We start from the raw sequence: 25,170 nt of genomic DNA, 5'->3' as shown, positions 1-25,170 counted from the left end.
TCCAGGGAGAACAGGAGCCCCTGCTTACCCTGAAGAAGGTGAAAAAGAAGAACCACCAGTGAGAAGACAAAGGCCCTCATTCTGACCTTGGCGGGCGGCGGAGGCCGCCCGCCAAAGTCCCGCCGTCAGGTTACCGTTCCGCGGTCGAAAGACCGCGGCGGTAATTCTGACTTTCCCGCTGGGCTGGCGGGCGGTCTCCTTCAGACCGCCAGCCAGCCCAGCGGGAAAGAGGCTTCCACGATGAAGCCGGCTCGGAATCGAGCCGGCGGAGTGGAAGCTGTGCGACGGGTGCAGTTGCACCCGTCGCGTATTTCACTGTCTGCGCAGCAGACAGTGAAATACATTTAGGGGCCCTCTTACGGGGGCCCCTGCAATGCCCATGCCAGTGGCATGGGCACTGCAGGGGCCCCCAGGGGCCCCGCGACCCCCCCTACCGCCATCCGGATCTCGGCGGTCCGACCGCCGGGATCTGGATGGCGGTAGGGGGGGTCAGAATCCCCGCGGCGGTGCAGCAAGCTGCGCCGCCGCGGAGGATTCAATGGGGCCGCGGTACACTGGCGGGACCCCGCCAGTGGTGCCGGTCCGACCGCGGCTTTACCGCCGCGGTCGGAAACCCCATTGAAGCACCGCCGGCTTGTCGGCGGTGCTCCCGCGGTCCTCCGCCCTGGCGGTCAAAGACCGCCAGGGTCAGAATGAGGGCCAAAGTCAGTTATGCATCCAAGAAAACATTCCTGGTTGGTGCATAAGATTTCCAATGCCGGATGGATGATTGCAGTCTGGTTTGCGTCGCTGGATTCTGCCAACAAGCCTTGGCACATGCAAAACTCACGGTTGGCGGAAGATGGCTCAGCCCGGGACCAGGAGGGACCTAGTGGCCTCTACTGTGGAAAGGGAGACAGAGGGGGCTCTCAGAAGACCAGGCAGCATGCACAGGAGTCCCACAGCATGGGGACAAAAAAGCTGCAAATGGAGGCCCACGCAGCACGACAAAGGGATCCCACGCTGCCTGAGAACCACTCAGGAAGCTGTGCATCACAGGATGGCTTTCTTGGAGGCCTAAGCTGTGCTGTGCACGAAGGACTTCTTAAAAGGTCACACACAAGCCTTGGCAACTGCAAGTCACGCAGTGCATGGGGGTACTGTCTTACGTGAGGAGGCAAGCTCTTACCTCCACCAAGGTTGGACAGCTGGACCTTGGGACTGTCGGGGTCACTTTAGTCCATCACCTGTGTTGCTGGATCCATGCTCGTCGCCTGGAGAGAGAACCCACGCCACCGGGCGTGGCTGCAGAGAGGTGCCTGCTGAAGCAGGGAAGTGACTCCGTCACTCCACGGGAGATTCCTTCGGTTCTTCTGGTGCAGGCTGAAGACAGGCAGTCCTTAAAGGATGCACAACCTCGGAGGATGCACGACCTGGAAACTGTTGCAGTTGCTGGCAGGAGCTGAAGATACAATGTTATAGTAGTCATCTTTGCTTCTTTGTTGCAGTTTGTAGAGTTCCTGGAGGGTTCAGCTGCGGTTCCGTTGGTAGAAGATGAAGTAAAGGATGCAAAGAATTCCTGCTGGAGTCTTGCAAACCGAATCTGAAGAAACACCCAGAGGAGATACCCTAAATTGCCCTGAAAGGGGGATTGTTCACCTAACCATGTAAGCACCTATCAGGGGCGGTCTCTGGCATCACCTGCTGGCACTAGCCACTCAGAGTGCCCCACCACCCTGGAATCTAAGATGGCAAACCCAGGGACACTCTTGGCACCACTCCTGGGGCGGTGATGGACAGAGGAGTGGTCACTTCCCTTTCCTTTGTCCTGTTTCGCAGCAGAGCAGGGACTCGGGGTCTCTGAACCGGTGTAGACTGGATTATGCAAGGAGGGCACCATATGTGCCCTTCAAAGCATTTCCAGAGGCTCCGGGATGCTAGCCTTCCCATGACCGTAACACCTATTTCCAAAGGGAGAGTGTTTAACACCCCTTTCCCAAAGGAAATCCTTTGTTCTGCCTTCCTGGGCTTGAGCTGCTCAAGCAACAAGAGGGCAGAAACCTGTCTGTGAGGTGGCAGCAGCTGAGGCTGCTTAGAAAAGCTTTAGAAGGCTGGTATGGCAGTACTGGGGGTCCTCTGTGGAACCCCCAGAGTGCATGAGATTGTGCAACCAATACTGGAATCAATATTGGGGTACAATTCCCAGTTGTTAGACACCTTACTTGGCCATATTCAGGGTTACCATTGTGAAGCTGAACATAAGTATTGATCTATGTCCAGTGCGTGAGTAAAATGGCGTCCCTGCACTCACGAAGTATGGGAAAATGGTCCTGGACGATGTGAGGGCACCTCTGCTAGTGCAGGGGTGCCCTCACACACAGGTACTTTGCACCCAGCCTTCAGGGTTGGAAGACCTGTGAGATAGGTGACTTATAAGTGACCTGGTGCAGTGAAAATGGCAGTGAAAGGGTGCATGCACCATTTCACACAGGCTGCAATGAGAGTCCTGTAGAAGCCTTTGCATGGGCTCCCTATGGGTGGCAAAAGTAATGCTGCAGCCCACAGGGAAACCCTGGAACCCCAATGCCCTGGGGACCCAGGTCCCATTTACTAGGGACTTATAAGGGGTGACCAGTATGACAATTCTGGGTATAATACTGGGTTACCAGTGTGTAGTGACACATTTGGGAAGAGAGAGAGCATAAGCACTGGGGTCCTGGTCAGCAAGATCCCAGTGACACAGTCAAACACACTGACAAACAGGCCAAAAATGTGTTTAACCATGCTAGAAAGAGGCTACTTTCTCACATCGCTGTGGTGCTTTGAATCGGCTTGCTTATGTCAACTGCTTTACTTTTCATTTTCAATTTATGTGGCAGGAAAAGTCCAGTTACGAATTTACAGCGCTAACAGCTCTAACTCAACCAAACACGAGACCCATTGCATTGCAAATGCTTCTTTGTTATTGTTTCACTGAGAGACACACTGGTTCACTTGAAGGCAAACCATGAATTAGTAGGTATACCAGTAGTGTTGTACGCCCTTTGGCCTCCCCTGCGGTCAGACTCAGCCTCTGGGCCTTTGCTAAGTTGCAGGCTGCTGGCAGCCCCCTGCTTCTGCTCCTGGATCACTGATGGGATGAGAATCCAATGGGACCAGGGGCTTATGCAAAGCCAACAGGTCTGGCATTTAACTGAAAATGCAAGCCAGACCTATTGGCTTGGCAGTTCTTTAACATCAGCTGTGCACTCCAGTGTGAGTAACTGATTTAAAAGAATGCTGTTTTCACTTTAGATTTGTCGGGCCTCGGTCTGCACATCGCGCCTCACTTGGGTCGCATTACAAGCTGCCTGGACTTTGCAGAGATATCAGGAGGCCAGAAATATATTTACTGGCCAGTGTCCCCTGCAAAGTCCGGCATTGTGAGGTTTTTTACCCAGAAATGGGGAATAGCTGCTCACACCCGTGTTACTGGGAGTTTTAATGTGCAGTTTTTCACCATTTGAGCTTCTGTGAGGCGCCTGGTGTCTCCGGGCCCAGAATTATTGGGTCCAGCGTTTATGGACCGAATAATTCCGGGCCCTGAAACACTTAACAATTTCGATGGGTTTTTCTTCAAACCCAGAGTTACCACTCCCGGTATAATACCACCACCTTAGTCCCAAGAAGCCTTCCGGCGAACATTTGACAACAAACATCCCTTCCGACGGATGTTCACGCGCTATTGTGTGTGCAGCGCTGAAGAGATAGATGGAGGGACATGTTTCTGAAAGTCTCACTATGCAGGAAGCAAGATCTGTAACATATTAAGAACAGTTTTACATTTTATTACTGATAATGCTAATTCTTTCCCACATAATACCAAACAATATTAAATGATTATCTTTCGTAAACAGGGTGACAGAAAAGAGGCTGAAATACGTCTTGCCAGGGCTCCCAAAAATCCTCAGTGGGGAGATGGGCAAATAGGGTGAAAGGCTGAGATCGAGGAATAGACGGGTGAGATAGAGCGAAATACCAACTCCCCCGGGGCGGGCTTGATTCGGAGGGCCCTGGGGAGCTGTACATTTTGCCCAAGCCTTTAAATGTCTCTGAGAGGATTCAAACCCGTAGTATGCTCCTGCTAATTCACCTTATCTGCTTCCGGTTCACAGTTCCAAGATGTCGGACTCCAGCCAAGACAGCCCTGAAGTGACAGGAGCAGCCCAGGAAGGCCCCCAGGGGCCCGAAGTGCACCCCGGAGGACCTGCCTCGATGCACGCCGGTAAGATGGGGTTGAATGAAGCTCATTATTTTGCGCAGCGCATAGAAGACTGGCGATGTCAAAGCAGCGCAGGATAGCTCCTGAGGGCGGGGCTTCCATTATACAACTGGAGGCAGGTGACTGCATCGTGCAGGGTACACCCCCCCCCCACCCTTGCAGGGTCCCCCCCTCCATCTGTCGAAGCAAATATTAGTAAACGGAGAACTTGACCAGTTTCAAAAAGGGCCCAGAGAACAGAGACGCGTGTTTTCTTGTGTTCCAGTGCAGGATTAATTATCAGCCATTATCAGAAAGTAATTTAACACACATAGGGGTCATTATGACCACGGCGGTCGGTGTTAATGTGGCGGTAGTACCACCAACAGACTGGCGGTATTTACTGCCACATTATGACATTGGCGGGTTGGCTGAAGCCAACCCGCCACTGCACCACCAAACCATGGTGGTAGGCCCCATCAGTGGCAGGGAGTTCCTTCCCTGTCACTGATAGGAGCCCCCTACACTCCCCAGACACCTCCCGCCCCCTCTACATCCACACCCCCCATACACACACACACGCACTCATCCACACATACATACACGCATGCATACATTCATTCACACACACATCAAAACATACACGCATTCACATTTCCATACATACATGCACTCACACACCTTCATACACCCACACAACACTAAACGCACACCCGCATCCACGCACGCCCCCCCCCCCCACACACAACACCCCCACCCTTCTCCCCTGTCGGAAACCCGACTTACTTGGATCCAGGGGGTCTTCTGGCAGAGGGCGGGACAGGGCGCTGCTACGGCCAGCAGAGCCTGCCAGCAGAACACCGCCAGGCCGTATTATTTTTCATAATACGGCTGGCGGCGGTCTACTGGCGGGCTGCTGCCGGTGGTAGCAGCGCCACCTTAGCCCCATCCGCCAGTAAGGCCACAGCCGGATTTCTGCCCTTCTTGTGGCGGAAATCCGTCTGTGGTCATAATATGGCGGAGAGATGTTAGCCGCGGCGACGGTCTTTTGGCGGCCGTTGCCGCAGCGGTAGGTGGTTTTTACCGCCATTGTCATAATAGGGGCCATAATAGTGTATGTACAAATTTAATTACCTCCAGGGCCTCCTTGGCTGTGTCTTCTGTGTTGCTGATTGAAGCCAATTAAGTCATTTTGTGTCCCTTGACCAATGGATGGACATTTTTTGTCCTACTTCAGTGTCCCAGTTTTGTTTTTCAAACTTGGTCGCCCTAACATATCTCCTCTGAGACCGGGCGTTTTTGGTGTACCTCTGAGGACCAGTGATTGCAGTGTCCATCTAAGGACCAGAGGTACACTGCAGTGTACCTCTGGGGCCGGTAATTGCAGTGTATCTCTAACGATCAGTGATTGCAGTGTCCCTCTGAGGATCAATGATTACAGTGTACCTCTGCAGGCCTGTGATTGCATTGTCCATCTAAAGACCAGTGATTGCAGTGTCCCTCTAAGGACCAGTGATTACAGTGTCCCTCTAAGGACCAGTGATTGCAGTGTCCCTCTATGGACCAGTAATTACAGTACACCTCTGGGGTAAGTGATTGTAGTGTATGTTTTAGAGCCAGTGACTGCAGAGAGCCTCTGAGGGCAGATGATTGCAGTGTACCTCTGAGGACCAGTGATTGCAGTGTACGCCTGAGGACCAGTGATTGCAATGTACCGCTGAGGACCTGTGATTGCAGTGTACCACTGAGGACCAGTGATTACAGTGTACCACTGAGGACCAGTGATTGCAGTGTACCTCTGGGGCCAGTGATTGCAGTGTACCTCTGGGGCCAGTGATTGCAGTGTACCTCTGTAGTAAGGGATTACAGTGTACCTCAAGGACAGTGATTATAGTGTATCTCTTAGGGCCAGTCACTGCAGATAGGCCAGAGGGCAGACGATTGCAGTGTACCTCTAAGGACCAGCGATTGTAGTGTACCTCTGGGGCCAGTAAATGAAGTGCAGCTCTGGGGCCAGTGATTGCACTCTACCTCATGGGACAGTGATTGCAGTGTAGCTCTGGGGTGATTGAGGTGTACCTCAAGGCCAGTGATTACAGTATATCTTTTATGGCCAGTGACTGCAGAGAGCCTCCGAGGGCAGGTGATTGCAGTGTAGCTCTGGGGACCAGCGATTGCAGTGTACCTCTGGGGACCGGCGATTGCAGTGTAGCTCTGAGGCCCATGATTGCAGTGTACCTCTGGGCCAGTGATTGCAGTGTAGCTCTGAGGACTGGCAATTGCATTGTCCCTCTGGAGCCAGTAAACGAGTACAGCTTTGGGGTAAGTGATTGCAGTGTACATCGAGGCCACTGATTACAGTATATTTCTTATGGCCAGTGAGCAGAGACCCTCTGAGGGCAGGCGATGGTAGTGCAGCTCTGGGGCCAGTGATTGCAGTGCAGCTCTGGGGCCAGTGATTGCAGTGTAGCTCTGGGGCCAGTGATTGCGTTGTACCTCTGAGGCCAATGATTGCGTTGTACCCCTGGGACCGGCGATTGCGTTGCACCTCTGAGGCCAGTAAATGAGTACACCTCTGGGGTAAGTGATTGCAGTGCAGCTCTCAGGGCCAGTGAATGCAGTATATCTCCCAGGGCGATGATTGCGCAGTGCCTCTGAGGGCGGTGATTGCAGTGTAGCTCTGGGGACCAGCGATTGCAGTGTACCTCTGAGGCCAGTAAATGAGTACACCTCTGGGGTAAGTGATTGCAGTGCAGCTCTCAGGGCCAGTGAATGCAGTATATCTCCCAGGGCGATGATTGCGCAGTGCCTCTGAGGGCGGTGATTGCAGTGTAGCTCTGGGGACCAGCGATTGCAGTGTACCTCTGAGGCCAGTAAATGAGTACACCTCTGGGGTAAGTGATTGCAGTGCAGCTCTCAGGGCCAGTGAATGCAGGATATCTCCCAGGGCGATGATTGCGCAGTGCCTCCGAGGGCAGGTGATTGCAGTGTAGCTCTGGGGACCAGCGATTGCAGTGCACCTCTGAGGCCAGTAAATGAGTACACCTCTGGGGTAAGTGATTGCAGTGCAGCTCTCAGGGCCAGTGAATGCAGTGTACCACTGAGGACCAGTGATTGCAGTGTACCTCTGGGGCCAGTGATTGCAGTGTACCACTGAGGACCAGTGATTGCAGTGTACCTCTGGGGCCAGTGATTGCAGTGTACCTCTGGGGTAAGTGATTGCAGTGCAGCTCTCAGGGCCAGTGAATGCAGTGTACCACTGAGGACCAGTGATTGCAGTGTACCTCTGGGGCCAGTGATTGCAGTGTACCACTGAGGACCAGTGATTGCAGTGTACCTCTGGGGCCAGTGATTGCAGTGTACCTCTGGGGTAAGTGATTGCAGTGCAGCTCTCAGGGCCAGTGAATGCAGTATATCTCTCAGGGCGATGATTGCGCAGTGCCTCTGAGGGCGGTGATAACGGCGTGACACCCTGAGCAATGAATACAGCTTGCCCCCAAGAAACGGTAACAGCCTAGCAGACCTCTGGACTGAAGGGGCAGGGAGGGACTGACCCCCTGCGGGCACAGCTGCCGTGTTTCTACCCTCCCCGCCATGTCCTGGCCTAGTATGTGCCAGGTCTTTAAATGCTGGGGCTCGTGGGCCCAAGGCTGAAAAGGGAATTGAGAACTTCTATTCCCTGAATGCAGAAAGATGTTGGCTTGGTGAAAGCGTCATGAATGACTGAGTAGCTTGGACGTTCGCTGGCACCCTCTCTCAGTCCAGCACTGAGACCGACACACGAAGCTCTGCCAGTGCAAACCAGTCCTGGCCCTCAGCGCCTCCTGCTGTACTAGCACTGGGGCCCACGGACATCTGTGCCAATGCACCTCAGTCCTGACTTGTAGTGTCTACTACCGTGACAGCGCTGAAGCCCACACACAGCTCTGCCAATGCACCTCAGTCCTGTCCCTCACCACTTCCTGCTGTACTAACACTGGGGCCCACACACAGCTCTGCCAATGCACCTCAGTCCTGGCCTTCACCATCTCCTGCTGTACTAACACTGGGGCCCACACACACAGCTCTGCCAATGCACCTCAGTCCTGACTTGTAGTGTCTACTACCGTGGCAGCGCTGAAGCCCACACACAGCTCTGCCAATGCACCTCAGTCCTGTCCCTCACCACCTCCTGCTGTACTAGCACTAGGGCCCATACATACAGCTCTGCCAATGCACCTCAGTCCTGACCCTAAGCACTCCTGCTCTACCAGCAGGGATGCCCACACACCCATCTCTGCTAATGCACCTCAGTCCTGGCCCTGAGCACCTCCTGCTGTACTAGCACTGATGTCCACAGACCCAGCTCTGCTAATGCACCTCAGTTCTGTCCCTCACCACCTCCTGCTGTACTAGCACTGGGACCCACACACAGCTCTGCCAATGCACCTCAGTCCTGTCCCTCACCACCTCCTGCTGTACTAGCACTGATGTCCACACACAGCTCTGCCAATGCACCTCAGTCCTGTCCCTCACCACCTCCTGCTGTACTAACACTGGGGCCCCACACAAACAGCTCTGCCAATGCACCTCAGTCCTGTCCCTCACCACCTCCTGCTGTACTAGCACTGGGGCCCACAGACAGCTCTGCCAATGCAGCTCAGTCCTGACTTCTAGTGTCTACTGCTCTGCCAGCCCTGAAGCCCACACAAAGCTTTGTCAATGTACCTCAGTCCTGGCCCTTATCATCTCCTGATATACTAGCACTGATGTCCACACACCCATCGCTGCTAATGCACCTCAGTCCTGTACCTCACCACCTCCTGCTATACTAACACTGGGGCCCCACACACATAGCTCTGCCAATGCACCTCAGTCCTGAGCATCTCCTGCTGTATTCGTACTGGGGCCACGGACAGCTGTGCCAATGCACCTCAGTCCTGACCCTGATCACTCCTGCTCTACCAGCAGGGATGCCCACACACCCATCTCTGATAATGCACCTCAGTCCTGGCCCTGAACACCTCCTGCTGTACTAGCACTGATGTCCACAGACCCAGCTCTGCTAATGCACCTCAATTCTGTCCCTCACCACCTCCTGCTGTACTACCACTGGGGCCCACACACAGCTCTGCCAATGCACCTCAGTCCTGGCCCTGAACACCTCCTGCTGTACTAGCACTGATGTCCACAGACCCAGCTCTGCTAATGCACCTCAATTCTGTCCCTCACCACCTCCTGCTGTACTAACACTGGGGCCCACACACAGCTCTGCCAATGCACCTCAGTCCTGTCCCTCACCACCTCCTGCTGTACTAGCACTGAGACCCACACACAGCTCTGCCAATGCTCCTCAGTCCTGTCCCTCACCATCTCCTGCTGTACTAGCACTGAGACCCACACACAGCTCTGCCAATGCTCCTCAGTCCTGACCCTCACCATCTCCTGCTGTACTAGCACTGAGACCCACACACAGCTCTGCCAATGCACCTCAGTCCTGACCCTGATCACTCCTGCTCTACCAGCAGGGATGCCCACGCACCCATCTCTGATAATGCACCTCAGTCCTGACCCTGAGCACCTCCTGCTGTACTAGCACTGAGACCCACACACAGCTCTGCCAATGCACCTCAGTCCTGGCCCTCACCATCTCCTGCTGTACTAGCACTGAGACCCACACACAGGTCTGCCAATGCACCCCAGTCCGGGCTCAGAGCACCTCCTGCTGTATTCGTACTGGGGCCCACGGACAGCTGTGCCAATGCACCTCAGTCCTGACCCTGATCACTCCTGCTCTACCAGCAGGGATGCCCACACACCCATCTCTGATAATGCACCTCAGTCCTGACCCTGAGCACCTCCTGCTGTACTAGCACTGATGTCAATGCACCCAGCTCTGCTAATGCACTTCAGTTCTGTCCCTCACCACCTCCTGCTGTATTAGCACTGGGACCCACACAGCTCTGCCAATGCACCTCAGTCCTAGCCCGGAGCACCTCCTGCTGTACTAGCACTGAGACCCACACACAGCTCTACCAATGTACCTCAGTCCTGGCCCTCAGCGCCTCCTGCTGTACCAGCACTGAGCCTACACACTGCTCTGCCAGAGCACCTCAGTCCTGGCCTGTAGTGTCTAATGGCAGCACGGATGCCCATTCACCCAGGCTCATTCACTCAGCTCTGCTAATGAACCTCAGTCTTGGCTCCCGGCACTTCCTGCTGTTCTATCACTGAAGCCCACACACTGCTCTATCAATGCCCCTCAATCCCGACCCCTAGCACCCATTGCTTTCCAGCAACAAGGCCCACGTGCAGCTCTGCTAATGCATCTCTATCACTGGCAGCAGCATGCACCACCCTTCTAGCACTGAGACCTACGCGCAGCTCTGCTAATGCACCTCTATCATGACCTGCAGCATGCACTGCTCCTCTAGCACTGTGCCCCCACACAGCTCTGCTAATGCATCTCTGTCGTCAGCAGCAGCATGCACTGCCCTTCCAGCACTGAGACCCACTCTCAGCTGTACTAATGCATCTCTATCATGGGCAGCGGCATGCACTGCTCCTCTAGCACAGAGAGCCATACAAGCTCTGCTAATGCATCTCTATCATGAGCAGCGGCATTCACCGCCCTTCCAGCACTGACACCCACGCACAGCTCTGCTAATGCACATCTATCATCGGCAGCAGCGTTCACTGCCCTTCCAGCACTGAGCCCCCACACAGCTCTGCTAATGCACCTCTATCATGGGCAGCAGCATGCACCGCCCGTCCAGCACTGAAAGCCACGTGCAGCTCCGTTAATACACCTTTATCATGGGCAGCAGCATGTACTGCCCTTCCAGCACAGTGAGACCAACACAAAGCTCTGCAAATACACCTCTATCATGGGCAGCCGCTTGCACTGCTCTTTCAGCACTGCGACCCATGCACTGCCCTTCTAGTACTGAGAACCACACACAGCTCTGCTAATGCAACTCTATCAAGGGCAGAAGCATGTACTGCCCTTCCAGCACTGAGACCCACACGCAGCTCTGCTAATGCATCTCTATCATGGTCAGCAGCATGCGCTGCTCTTCCAGCACTGAGACCCATGCACTGCCCTTCCAACATTGACAACCACACACAGCTCTACTAGTGTAATTCTATCATGGTCAGCGGCATGCACTGCCCTTCCAGCACTGAGACCCACACGCAGCTCTGCTAATGCATCTCTATCATGGTCAGCAGCATGCGCTGCTCTTCCAGCACTGCGACCCATGCACTGCCCTTCCAATATTGACAACCACACACAGCTCTACTAGTGTAATTCTATCATGGTCAGCGGCATGCACTGCCCTTCTAGCACTGAGACCCACACGCAGCTCTGCTAATGCATCTCTATCATGGGCAGCGGCATGCACCGCCCTTCCAGCACTGAGACCCACACGCAGCTCTGCTAATGCATCTCTATCATGGGCAGCGGCATGCACCGCCCTTCCAGCACTGAGACCCACACGCAGCTCTGCTAATGCATCTCTATCATGGGCAGCGGCATGCACCGCCCTTCCAGCACTGAGACCCACACGCAGCTCTGCTAATGCATCTCTATCATGGGCAGCGGCATGCACCGCCCTTCCAGCACTGAGACCCACACGCAGCTCTGCTAATGCACCTCTATCATGGGCAGCGGCATGCACCGCCCTTCTAGCACTGAGACCCACGTGCAGCTCTGCTAGTGCATCTCTATCATGGGCAGCAGCGTTCACTATCCTTCCAGCACCTAAATAGCGCTACTACCCCTGTCAAGGTGCTGAAGTGCATTTTCGGTGCGTAGGACGCTCCTCCGAACCCTAGAGTTGATTAGTGGTGAATTAGTACGAGGAATATGAAATGTTAATGGGGGTGCTGGGAGTAGAAGACTAGAGATGTGAGTCAGTTAGTTGGACGAACAGGATAGAGAATGGACAAGGAAGGGTTTGGAAAGGGTTATTTGGGTTTGGTTTGAGAGTTCATAGAAGTAAGAGAGGCTTGGGATGAGTCAGAGAGTGGAGATAGGGGGGGGTTGGAAGAGGAAAAGGATGAGTCATATAGTGGTGATTTCATGAGATTTGTTTTTTTTCTCTGTAGTGGGAGGAAAAAACTCAGGAGCTAAAAAAAATGTACAGCATTAAGTCCCATATGTAAATGCATGTAGACGTATTTACAAATTCAGGCTTTCAGTTTTTCTGTAAATTATGTTTTTTAAGATTGTACTTAGTTTTTTTTTCTTATATTTGTTCCTCAATATTTCAGTAGTGAAGCACTTATAAATACAATTGATATAATCATATCTACACATTGTGACACACATCTGTTCTTATAGGAAAGTACATTTGCAAGAGTAAGCTCGCCACCTGATGTGTTATAGATGTAATGACGAGAAGTGAGAGGGAGAAGAAACTGCCTACGTGGGAGGCGCTTTGGGGACCAGGTCCTCGGGTGACCCGACTGCGGTCCTTTACCACAGGTGCCGATGACGTCACCCCCTGGCAGGACACAGAGGACAGGCTGGCAGTCTGAGAGTTGGCGAACCCGCAGCGACATGGGGCCAGAGGGTACTCCGCTGCCAAGGCACCTCGCCCTGCCCTTGGCACCTTGGCTGCTCTTGCACTGAGACTTACGTCCAGCTCTGCCAATGCCATATATCATGCCTTTGGGCATCATTGCCAGTCCAGTATTGAGGCCTACACACGGCTCTGCCAGTGCCCCTCTACCTGCCAGTCAGCACACTCTCTTACTCGAGTACTGAGGTCTACCCACAGCTCAGCCAGTGCCCCTCTATCTGCCCTTCAGCACAGTCTCTTACTCGAGTACTGAGGTCTACCCACGGCTCTGCCAGTGCCCCTCTATCTGCCCTTCAGCACCCCCATTACTCGAGCATTGAGGTCTACCCACGGCTCTGCCAGTGCCCCTCTATCTGCCCTTCAGCACCCCCATTACTCGAGCATTGAGGTCTACCCACGGCTCTGCCAGTGCCCCTCTATCTGCCCTTCAGCACCCCCATTACTCGAGCATTGAGGTCTACCCACGGCTCTGCCAGTGCCCCTCTATCTGCCCTTCAGCACCCCCATTACTCGAGCATTGAGGTCTACCCACGGCTCTGCCAGTGCCCCTCTATCTTCCCTTCAGCACCCCCATTACTCGAGCACTGAGGTCTACACACGGCTCTGCCAGTGCCCCTCTATCTGCCCTTCAGTACCCCCATTACTCGAGTATTGAGGTCTACCCACGGCTCTGCCAGTGCCCCTCTATCTGCCCTTCAGTACCCCCATTACTCGAGTACTGAGGTCTACACACAGCTCTGCCAGTGCCCCTCTCTCTGCCCTTCAGCACACTCTCTTACTCGAGTATTGAGGCCTACACACGGCTCCGCCAGTGCCACTCTATCCTGCCCACCCATGCCAGCGTGCAGGCCGGCACTGGAAGGGTGTCTCTGGCTGCAGGGGCGTGCAGGCCTCAGCTCCTCGGTGCGCCCCCTCGGTTGGCGCTGAGCGCGAGCCGCGGGCCTGAAAGGGGCCTTTGTGCAGCGCGGGTGACCCGCGGCTGCGGTGCAGGCTGAGCAGGAAGGAAAACACAGGCCTGGCGAGGGGCGCGCGGGATACCTTACACTCCAGGGCCTGGACTGATGCACACAGGAGCAGGAAGTGGGGAGGGGCTGCGGCCCCCAAGACAAACAGCACTGAGGGCTCCTATTACTCATTTACATTTAATAATATCAGCCTCACTTACAGCACAGCGTGCAGGGGAGAGACTCCAGCTTCAAACATAAGTCAGTTGGACTTCTAAAAAGGTTAGCTGGGTTGAGACAGAGCCAGATGAGTGTTATGTATCAAGTTCGGCGACGTTAGAGGGGCCGGGGCAGAGTTAGTCACATTAATCAAGGTTGCTTCTATGACCATCGATTCACAAAATGGCGTGGATTAGAACTGGCCTAACATTTTAAGAAGAAATCCCACTTGGCCAATCGATTAATCACCATGTGGAGAGACACTTAGATACTCAATTAAATTCCTTTATGGTTGAATCTCTTAACACTTTGTTAGTCATGGGATACAAAAGTAGAATCATCATTTGCTTTTCTTTAAAAACCTGCTCATTTTGCACCCAATTTATTCGAACTTCATACAGTTAACATCTCAAACAATACACATTTCCAGAGACAAATACCCATTATTAAATCCACTGAATTTCAGAAAATACAAATAAATGATTCACAGGTATACAATTTGTGAATGATTCCTTGCTATGGATGGTGTAAAACACATGTGAGTATCATCAGATCCTTGCTGTTGGTGGTACAAGAAAGTCAATAAGTATGGTTGACGCGTTTCGGTGCTGGAAATGGAATAACATGCACCTTCTTCAGGACCGGTATGTATTCAGGCAAGGTTGCAACACTGGTTTCAAGCAGGGAAATATCTATTTAGGTCTTCTAGTTATTAAAAAAGATATTGATTATTATCCATTAGCGAAGTGCATCTATTGTCTTTATTGTGATATCCTTTAGGTTAGACATCAGTGGTCGTCTCTTTCTACTGGTTGACGAATGATTTTTTTCCAGGTTACATATCCTTGGCAATATTTTCCTTTGAAAACTAGTTGTCCTCTATATATTTAATATTGACTGTTCTTTAATGGTGACAGACAGGGCATGATGACATTCATTCCCTCTCCGCCTGTATCATCCGGTACAAAGGTGGGACGATATTCCAGAGTTGAAACCAACACTGTCCCCCTTGCTTGCCAGGGAGGGTCTTTGGGAAGTCCGACTGCAGAAAGTGATGGGGGGCTTATACAGACATGCCTAGGCCTTGTCCCTGCTGCTGCCTTTTGTATTGTATTGTAATTGCATTTATATATATATATATATATATATATATATATATATATATATATATATATATATATATATATATATATAGCGCATAATACCCCTGATGAGGCATTGAAGCACTTTATGCCGGGCCGTATACTGCTCCAGAGCCCAAGGTTAGTGATTAGTCCAGTGTTATTAGATATAGTTGGTTATTTTGATCAGCATCGTGCGCTCAAGCAAATCATTCCATGCATTCACTTGTTTCTTTGCGATAGATCAGTGGTCTTCAAACTTTTTAATGCCGCGCCCCCCCCAGTTGAAAAATAAAAATCATTGCCCCCCCTCCCCCAGAATTTTTCACAATTATTTTAGAAAGATGGCAATGTTTAAATAGTTCCAAACCTATTTAAACATTGCAGTTAAGTACTGTTACCTTTTTTTAAACTGCAATAACATGCTTCTGCTTAAAACAAAGGCATGTTATTGGTACAATATTTCTTTTGGGCAGAGTTTGGCTCCCCCCACCCTGGGATCACTTGAAGCCCCCAGTTTGAAGACCTCTGCGGTAGATTCAAGTATTAGGGGTGCTGTATGGCCATTAGTGGAAGGTGGTGTTTGTGATTTCATGCATATGGCTGGTGGGGTTAAAACACAGAGGAGATTAGGGCATGTGGGTTGGTAGGTTACCACTTTCCAAATAAAAAGGAGAGGTTGTTATCTTTGAAATGAGTTGTGTGCAATTTGCATAAATACATTAATAGAGACTTAGACAAACATGCATATGGCTTGGAGAAGAAGCTCTTTTACACAGCGCTTTCTACCTCTGTGAGGCCTCGAAGCGCCTAAGCATGCAGATAGCAAGCTACACCATGTAGGGTGTGTGGTTGGAAGGGTGTTCTTTTTTTCCCTGAGTGGGATTGGCTTTCATGTTGTGTGTGATGACCACCAAGGTTATCTTGTTCTGGGACGGACGCATTGCCTGGTGGCGTGAGGAGTGAGGGAATGTCAGAGATAGACACAAATTATCATTGTAATAGGGATTATAAGATTTGGGCAGCTACACATCACTGGCCAGGTCAGAGGGGCCCAGGGATGTTCTATGCTTGTACACTAGAAATGGGTTAAATAGAGATGGCCCAGTAATCCATATGATATCATGCACCAGGCAGAGAGGCTGTTGAATGAGTAAAAGGACACCAAAGAGCTAGAATGGGAATTGGTGACATGATCGGTAGCTATGCACCCTTTATTTTATTATTATTATTTTTAAAGGCCGGGATACTGCCTCCTGTCCAACAAATAGACCCCAAGAAGGATGAGGGAAATGGATGAGCAAGCAAGGCTGGCAACCTAAGCATAAACTAAACCATTTTTAAAAGCCCAGATTCCACTTCTTCCTCTTAGATTGAAGGAAGACAAAATGTTAAGCAGGAGTTCATGGCACAAGCCACTCTTAAGTGCCCAAGGACCCAGAAAGGTGGGTGAATCCCAGGGAGGCTAGTCCTTGTCGAGTCGTGGCAGAGGCAGTAGCTAGACTGGCACACTGACGGTGAAAGGGTGAGGTGAGCGGTAAAGCGCTTGGTAGGTTCTTTCCCTGACAGCGAATGAGGGAATCAACCTGCCTTGTGTTACTGTGCTCAGCTCAACCCTCCGTGTGAACCCAATACTTTTTTCATAAATCCCAAAGACTCTAGTTCCTTTAGTTGATATAAGGATGCATCCTCCCAACCTAGCATTTCCTCCCAGAAAAAATTCCAGGTCCAGGTTCATTGCTAGTAGTAAATGACAGTTCAGGGTAAAAAGAGGCACTCAATCAACCATTCAATCAAACAGGATTTATAGAGTGCGGCTAATCACATGCAATAGCATCCAGGTGCTGAGAACACAGCTGCTGAGGGGTTCAGTTTTACAGCCAGCTCTTGAGTCCTTTCCTGAATTCCAGAAGAGAGAATGAGTTCTGCAGGTGAAGGGGGGGGGGGGTTATTCCAGGATTTGGCTGCAAAGGAGAAGGAGCATCCTCCACTGTTGCTGCGTCAGATGCAGAGGGTGTGTGCACGGGAGAGGGATGCGGAGGGCAGGTATCTGGAGGGCTGGTGGAAGTTCAGGCGGTGGTTGATGTAAGCTGGTCCTTGATTGGGAAGTTGTGATTGTGATGATGTATGGAGGACTGGTGGAAGTTCATGCGGAGGTTGATGTAAGTTGGTCCTTGATTGGGGAGTTGCGATTGTGATGGTGTCTGGAGGGCTGGTGGAAGTTCATGCGGAGGTTGATGTATGCTGGTTCTTGATTGGGAAGTTGTGATTGTGATGGTGTCTGGAGGGCTGGTGGAAGTTCATGCGGAGGTTGATGTATGCTGGTTCTTGATTGGGAAGTTGTGATTGTGATGGTGTCTGGAGGGCTGGTGGAAGTTCATGTGGTGGTTCAGGTGGTGGTTGATGTATGCTGGTCCTTGATTGGGAAGTTGTGATTGTGATGGTGTCTGGAGGGCTGGTGGAAGTTCATGCGGAGGTTGATGTATGCTGGTTCTTGATTGGGAAGTTGTGATTGTGATGGTGTCTGGAGGGCTGGTGGAAGTTCAGGTGGTGGTTGATGTATGCTGGTCCTTGATTGGGAAGTTGTGATTGTGATGGTGATGGTGTCTGGAGGGCTGGTGGAAGTTCAGGTGGTGGTTGATGTATGCTGGTTCTTGATTGGGAAGTTGTGATCTCTGCCTGGTCCGTTCCCACTCGCCCCCTCCTCTGCCCCATCCCTTTTAACTCAGCTCTCACTTCTAGCCAGAGGTCTTTGAAGTAAATCACTCTAGCCACTTGTTGCTATTTTGTGTCCTAGACAGCTCCTAATTCAACATCCCTGAATGCCGGCTCCAGCCAGACTTTTGATAATTGAGTCCACTGCAGCTCTGGCAGGGAGAGCCTTCGCCCACCTTGTTCTCCCCAGAAGTCTGGCCTTGGGACACACAGGCGCATTCTAGGGAAAAACCAAACCTGAGGCTGGTCGAAGTGTCTCCTGGCCTTTCTGATTGCTGGGCCCATGGCCACATCCTGCTGACCCTTTCCATTGCGAAGATATGACCCCTAGTGTGGTTGTGCTGGCATTAGAAGATGAAAGTCCGACGAGTCCTGCAGCCAAGAAAAATCTAACTAGAAGGGGGTACTAAAGGGCAACTAAAGGGGGTACTAAAGGGAAACTACTACCCCTGGACACCTACAAAAGAAATCGTGTCAGGCCTCAGTTCTCACCACAGACCTTTAATTCTTCCTGCCACTTCCAGACTAGTTGCAGAGTCCCAGGCTAGCCCAGCTGATTTCTAGACAATTGACCATGTCCTGCCGGCCTCTCACATTGCATAGGTATGACCTGCAGCCTGCCTTTATTGGCATTAGAAGATGAAAGTATGGTGAGCCCCACCCCAGGAACAATCAAATCACCCCTGACTGCTTTAAGGTGAGTCGCGTTGTCCCAGGATCCAGTTGATTCCAGTATGCTTGGTCCCACCCTGCTCACCCACAAGATTGCAGAGATGTCGCCCAGCTCCTCCATTATTGACATTTGAAGTTGAAGGACATTGAGGCTTTGCCCATTTGTATTATAATATTTTATTTTACTAAGAATATAGCGCCCACAACCCTATGTCAGGGGCTGAAGCACTTCTCCACACAGATACCTTCATGTTCCTTGAGATCAGGGGGAGCACGTTCGGTGCCAGGGAACTAAAGGGCGAACGGGGCAGCAGTTACAGCCCCTGGACAGCTGCTGGAGAAACCAGGCCAAGTCCTCACCACAGACCCAAACAGTAAACTCTTCCTCCTCTGTTCTGGGCCACGTCTAGCTGCTTTCCGAGCTGCTGGCACTGAAATCTTCAATAAGTACCAGCAGAAACCTCAGTAATGGTTCTAGAGAGCATAAACCCATCCCCGAGAAGCCCCCACACTAGGCTGCATCCCATGTTGCAGTACTTCCCCTGACTCGATGGTAAACTATCCGAGAAGGCACTTCCAAAAGGCGGGGCCCCGGTACCACTGTGTGGAGCTTTGTGTCCTTGCCTAGCAGGTACCCCTTGCAATGAACAAACCTCCCTTCCCACCCCTCGGGCCCATTTAAAGCTCTTTCTGGGCTGGGGCCACCTCCTGGTGTGACAGGAGTAAGCCAGGCAGGGAGCAGGCCACCGGCAAAGACAGGTTCACTTGAAAACCCTCTTTCCTTCAAAGATGCCACTCCCATATTTCCTGCCAGACTTCTGTGGCCCCCTTCCCCCCAGGGCACAGGTGTACAACTTTTGCCAGCAATCAGTTTTCAAGCAAATCCATAGCCACAAACTAATTCGATTTTCATATTTTTATAACTATTACAGTGGCACAAAATTATTTTTTTATGCCTTCCCCAAGTGGATTTATGAAAATAATATGATTTTCATTCCTAGCAGGCCTTTACAATGGAGGCTGCTGCAGTCTGCAATGCGAGACAGAACTTTGACTCCTGTGATCCCAGAAGCATGCTAACTCCATGGTCAACCTGCCTTATTTTACACATTACACACCCAGGCCTCGTGGTCTCCGATGCACGTGTCACATGTAACTGCACACTGTTGCCGACGTCTGACATCTCTCTTCTATGCTACTGAGGGCGGCTACTGTGGCCTTACTTAAAAGTCAGATATTCTAATCAGGGTTAGCAAGTTATTTACTGTGCGGAGGGACCAACACACATGCTCTGAGAGACTATTTAACAGTCTCCCAGTAACCAGGGACACATATGATTGCAGAATCTCACTGAAATGAGAAAACAATGCACAACAATGCATTTTCCTACACCGAGTGTAAGATGCAGGTGGGCGATACTTAGATGCCCTCAAACACCACCAGAGGTTTGGATGCCGCAGGGGCAGTAATGTCTTCCATGAAGAGCACACGCTGAGGAGGATTTTGTATTTTGAGTAGGGCTTCGGCGAGGAGACGAGGTCAGAAGCATGTAAAAGAGAGATAGCAACCCAAGAGGGGGACGGAGTGAGGATGGAGGGATAGTGAGAGAGTAAAGAGTGGAGAGAAAAGGTGAGAGGAGGAAGTAGGGAAGAGAGCATGGGTCAAACCTATTATTATATATTCCTTTTGTTGCTAAAAAAAAGAGTTTGCTTGGGTAGATATACATTCTTATTAGTAAAGCCAACCTTTAAAACAAATGAAACGTATGTGAGAAAGGGGCTATGAAGAGATGAGGGGCACTTTTTCTGTTAGTGTGGGAATCCGAGGAGGGTGTCCGGGAGTCGGGTTCAGTGGGGGTGCAAAAATGATTTTCTTACCGAGCACCACCAGCCATACAGCGTGTACCCCTGTACACGCATGCAGAGTCTCTGTGCACACAACGTGTCTACACACATGTAAAAAGCAGGGGCGGCTGCTCCGTTAGGGCAGAGGAGTGTTAACCGCTGCCAGCAGCGGCAGCTGCAAAACCTTTACAGGAAAACAATAATAAACTGCGTTTATTATTGTTTTCTTGTAAAGGGGCGGGCCAGGGGGTGACGAGCAATGAGGAGGAGTGCACAGCATGTGTGTTTGGCCAGCCATCGCGGGCCGGCCAAGTACACATGTGCAGTGTGATCTCTCCAGCCTGGCACTATGTTACCGGGCTGGAGAGAGCAGGCACAGGCTCCCAGTCTGCCCCTCCATGCGCCACCCCGCAAGCTGCGGCTGGTGAAAAGTCTCTGTGCATACAAAGTGTCTACAGCGGGTGTCTCCAACCAGTTGATCAAGAGCTCCCAGTAGCTCCCAGATCCTTTCAGAGTTGCTCACAGCCTTCATTTTTAAATAGCACAAGGTCACATTGTTCCTTTAAAAGTTAAGGGAAGGCTGTGTTTATTTTACATTATTATTATCAGGCTGCAGATAGCAGGGCCTGATAAGGAGCAGTCCTGGAGTCAGATTTATGACCCATGGCACAGAGGTGAAGAACTGAAGCACTGAAGTATTTAAATCTTAACTAAAAGTCATTGTAAACTAAAAGTCCTTGTAAACTCAATATTTGAGCATGAGAACACAATGATGGAAACATTACCTTAATGATAAAGTTGACTTCTCATTTTAAAGTTCTCAATTTTTTTTCAAAGTGTTGCATTTATAAACATGTGGTCTCTTGCTCCCAGTAGAACACGATGCCATATTTATAACTGAAAAATACAGTCATTTTTTAAATGGGAGAAATTCAAAGTGCAGAAAAATGTTCCACATTATGAACATCGTTGCACTTTAAATTTCTCACTTTAAAAAAATGGTTGCATGTTTGTGTTATACAGGTAACAGTGCCACATATGGCGAAAGGTTTGTCCTGTGGCACAAGTACATACGACACAGGCTGTGTAACCCATACACATATATCCTATTTATATGTTCATACATCCTGAAAGACCACACTCTCGCTGACACACACACAGGGCAGCCCTGTCATAGTGCCCCTAGTCAAAGTATTTTGTTCAAACCATAATATCTGGCTTTATGGACATTAGGCTTAAAATCAAGGAAGCTGGACGCGGGGGTGTCTGGTAATAATGCGCAAGTTGTTTAGTCTTTAGTCTTCGGCAGCTCATGAACATATTCATCTATCAGAAGTAGCTCTCTACAGTAAAGGTTGGAGACCCCTGGTCTACTGCCTTGAAAGCACCCTGCAAAGTGATTAAAGAAAGTTGGCCACCCTTCTTCATCCCACCCATTTTTCTCCCCTCCTCCCTCCCTCCAGTCCTCCTCTGCCGTTTCTCATCTCTATCTCTCCCCACACACCACTCTCCCGCAGAGTGCCTGGCTGCAGGCCACAACCCTACTCAAAAATAAAACGCAATGAAAACACTTAGGTGGGGTTGTATGTTTTGGTTCCTCTCCAATATGGCAGCCACTTCCTGTTCCATCAATCTCCCTTTGTGTGCGCACTTCATCGAAGTCATTCTCGGGGGAAGGGGGACTTGAAAGACAGGGGAAGGTGCTGTTTATTGCCCTCAGAAGCTTTAGGACACTGGCGCCCCAAGCCACAGGTCTGTCATGTTTGGAACGCGGTGACCACCTACGCTTCAAGGCGCTGCACCATGCCCTTACGCGGCTGAGGCCTGTGCCTTGTACTGGTCCACACAATCACCCTGCCTTTTTGGAAGATACCAGAGAGCGGAGGCTTAATGTAGCTTTCCTCACCACCAACGACGACTCCTGAATATCTGGCAAAACTGCAAATTTCGGAGGACATCAGGGCAGTAGGCAGGGGACATCCGAAAATCGGGAAACATCCCAACAGAATTACTATTCGTTTTTTTCCCTTTTGGTATTTTGTTCTCACCTCTGGTGAAGTCATTTGTTGGCCTTCAGCAGTGCTTAATTTGTAAATAAAAAAAGTGCCGGTGCCCAAAGCTCTCTTCTGAAACACGTGGCTGCTGCAATTAAATGTGCAAGTATAGAATATGGAGGCATCGTAATCCTGAAGCCATTTCGGGCCTATTTAACCCATTTACAGCCACTCCTTGCCCCTTCACTTTTACAGCTTTCTGACGCTTTTTCATTTTTCTCTTCCCCCGTCTTACCCATGTGTCTTACGGCTCACAATAAATGCCCGAAGCCCCAAAAAAAGTCACCGGCTAAAATGACTGGTTTCAGAGACGATGAGTCAGCCAGGTACGCTGCAGGAGAAGCAGGGGGTCTCAGAGTGATGTCGGTCTGCAAGGGAGGTCAGGGTATGCCCATGTGGGCGGTGTTTGGCTGGTCTGTGTACTGCTCAGTGTGGTGTGTGCTCAGCTGCTTCCACAGCATACAGAGGGCCTGATTTGTATTTCCGCAGACGAGTTACTCCATCACAATGAGGCCGGTTATCCCATCGGCCAAAATATAAATCCCATAGGATATAATGGAATTTATATTGCGGCAGAATGTATATCAGTCATCGTTGTGATGGAGTAACTTGTCCACCAAGATCTCAATCAAGTCTCGAGTTTGGTGTGGGTGTGCTTACAAATATGTTGGCAAGGTGCCTCCTTTTATCGTGGCAGAGAGCATGAAAGTTTGCCTGATGGAATTGATAAGAGTGGTGAGGACTAGTGGTCACTGAAAAGGTGCTCTGGAGATGGCCTACAAGGACAAAGCCAACAGGTCAGAATTTTGTTTTCACATATTGTTTGTATCAGGGACTGGCTGCAGTCATGCATGACACAGTTTCTAGCATGTGTTTGGTGGTTTACGTCAACCTTCTATAGACAGCACAGGTTTGAACCAACCATCTTTTCAGATGTAGGGGTTGAAATAGATCAGTGTCTTCTTAAAGAACATTATAAAATAACAAATATATATGAAACAAAATTATTTTGTGGATGTGGCTTGGGTAGTCCCAGCATGCATCTCACTGCGAAATCTTTATGCTTTTTAAACGTGAGCCTTTTCACGGACTTAAGAGGTGCTATGAGATGGTGTCTGGGACTGAGGTGCTGCCAGTTTGGCCTGAGGAGCCTAGCAGAGGAGAACTCTACAACCAAGATGACGATTGGCAGATACAAGTATCTCTAACCAACGTGGGCCTGGTCTGCTTGTTGGGATATTCGGAGGAAATCCCTTGTTGCATTGTCCATGGGGCCCTTGGATGTCCTGGGGCCGCTGAGGCAGTCTTGATGACATCAGCACCTTCACAGTGGTTACGGGTGAATGCCTGGAGATGAGCCATGGGGAGACAAAGGTCCACCCACGCAGGGTGCTTGGTGCGGCAGAATCTAGTCAATCAATCAATCAATCAATCATTTGTAAAGCATGCTACTCACTCGCTGGGGTCTCAAGGCGCTGAGGGGGGCTACTGCTCGAACAGCCAGGTCTTGAGACATTTCCTGAAGGTCTTGGCGGTGAGGCAGGAGAAAGATCTGCCGCCGGCTGTAGTTTGGTGGATGCGAGGGACGGTGGCGAGAGCGAGGTTGGCGGAGCGGAGTTGACGGTTGGGAGTGTGGAAGGTGAGTTGCTCGTTGAGGTAGGCAGGGCCAGCGTTGTGGAGTGCTTTGTGAGCATGGATGTGGAGTTTAAAGGTGATCCTCTTGTAGACGGGGAGCCAGTGTAGGTCTCTCAGGTGGGCTGAGATGTGGTTGCTGCGTGGGATGTCGAGGATGAGGCGTGCAGAGGCGTTCTGTATACACTGTATACACTGCAGTTTTTTTCTGGAGGTTGGTCGTGGTTCCCGCATAGAGTGCATTGCCGTAGTCCAGTCTGCTGCTGACGAGGGCGTGGGTGATCATCCTTCTTGTTTCAGTGGGGATCCATCTGAAGATCTTGCGGAGCATGCAGAGGGTGTTAAAGCAGGAAAATGAGACGGTGTTGACTTGCTGGGTCATGGTGAGCGCTCAGTCAAGGATGAAACCTAAGTTGCGTGCATGGTTGGTGGGCGTTGGTGCGGTTCCAAGGGCGGCTGGCCACCAGGAGTCGTCCAATGCGGAGCGGTTGGAGCCAAGGATGAGGATCTCCGTCTTGTCTGAGTTCAGTTTTAGGTAGCTCCTCTCCATCCAGTTGGCGATGGCCTTTATTCCGTCGTGGAGGTTGGTTTTGGTGGTTGCGGGGTCCTTGGTGAGAGAGAGGATCAGTTGGGTGTTGTCGGCGTAGGAGATGATGTTGATGTTGTGGGATCGGCTGATGTTGGCGAGCGGTGCCACGTAGATGTTAAAAAGGGTTGGACTGAGCGAGGATCCTTGGGGAACGCCGCAGATGGTCGTGGTTGCTTCAGAGGGGAAGGCTGACTCTCTGAGTTCTGCTGGAGAGGAAGGATGTGATCCAGTCCAGGGCTTTGGGGCGGATCTCTGCATCGTGGAGGTGTGAGCGGAGGGTGTGGCGACAGACGGTATTGAAGGCGGCCAAGAGGTCTAGGAGGATGAGGGCCGCAGTTTCGCCTTTGTCGAGCATGGTCCTGATGTCATCGGTTGCGATGATGAGGGCGTTCTCGGTGCTGTGGTTCCTCCGGAATCCGGATTGAGAGGTGTCCAGCGTATTGTTGTCTTCCAGGAAGTGGGTCAGTTGACCGGTGACGATCTTTTCAATGACCTTCACCGGGAAGGGGAGGAGGGAGATAGGTCGGTAGTTCTTGAGGTCTTTGGGTTTCTTTAGCAGGGTGTTGACTTCGGCGTGCTTCCAACTATGCACGAAGG

General features: G+C 51.1%; 1 protein-coding gene across 4 annotated transcripts in view; it reads left to right on the top strand.

Moving 5' to 3' along the window:
* LOC138261013 (myoD family inhibitor-like) overlaps positions 1-25,170 on the top strand; it is a 193,424-nt gene that overhangs the window by 63,574 nt on the left and 104,680 nt on the right. For all 4 annotated transcript variants that reach the window (XM_069209611.1, XM_069209610.1, XM_069209607.1 and 1 more), the window contains one exon: positions 4,134-4,243. In XM_069209611.1, coding sequence (XP_069065712.1) covers positions 4,141-4,243 — 103 coding nt within the window. In that variant the 5' untranslated portion in view covers positions 4,134-4,140. The remainder of the gene's footprint in view (positions 1-4,133; positions 4,244-25,170) is intronic.

This window comes from Pleurodeles waltl, chromosome 10 (genome assembly GCF_031143425.1).
Source record: "Pleurodeles waltl isolate 20211129_DDA chromosome 10, aPleWal1.hap1.20221129, whole genome shotgun sequence".
Classification (NCBI taxonomy): Eukaryota; Metazoa; Chordata; class Amphibia; order Caudata; family Salamandridae; genus Pleurodeles; species Pleurodeles waltl.
Note: the sequence above shows the minus strand (reverse complement) of the source record. Positions and strands in the feature narration are given on the sequence as shown.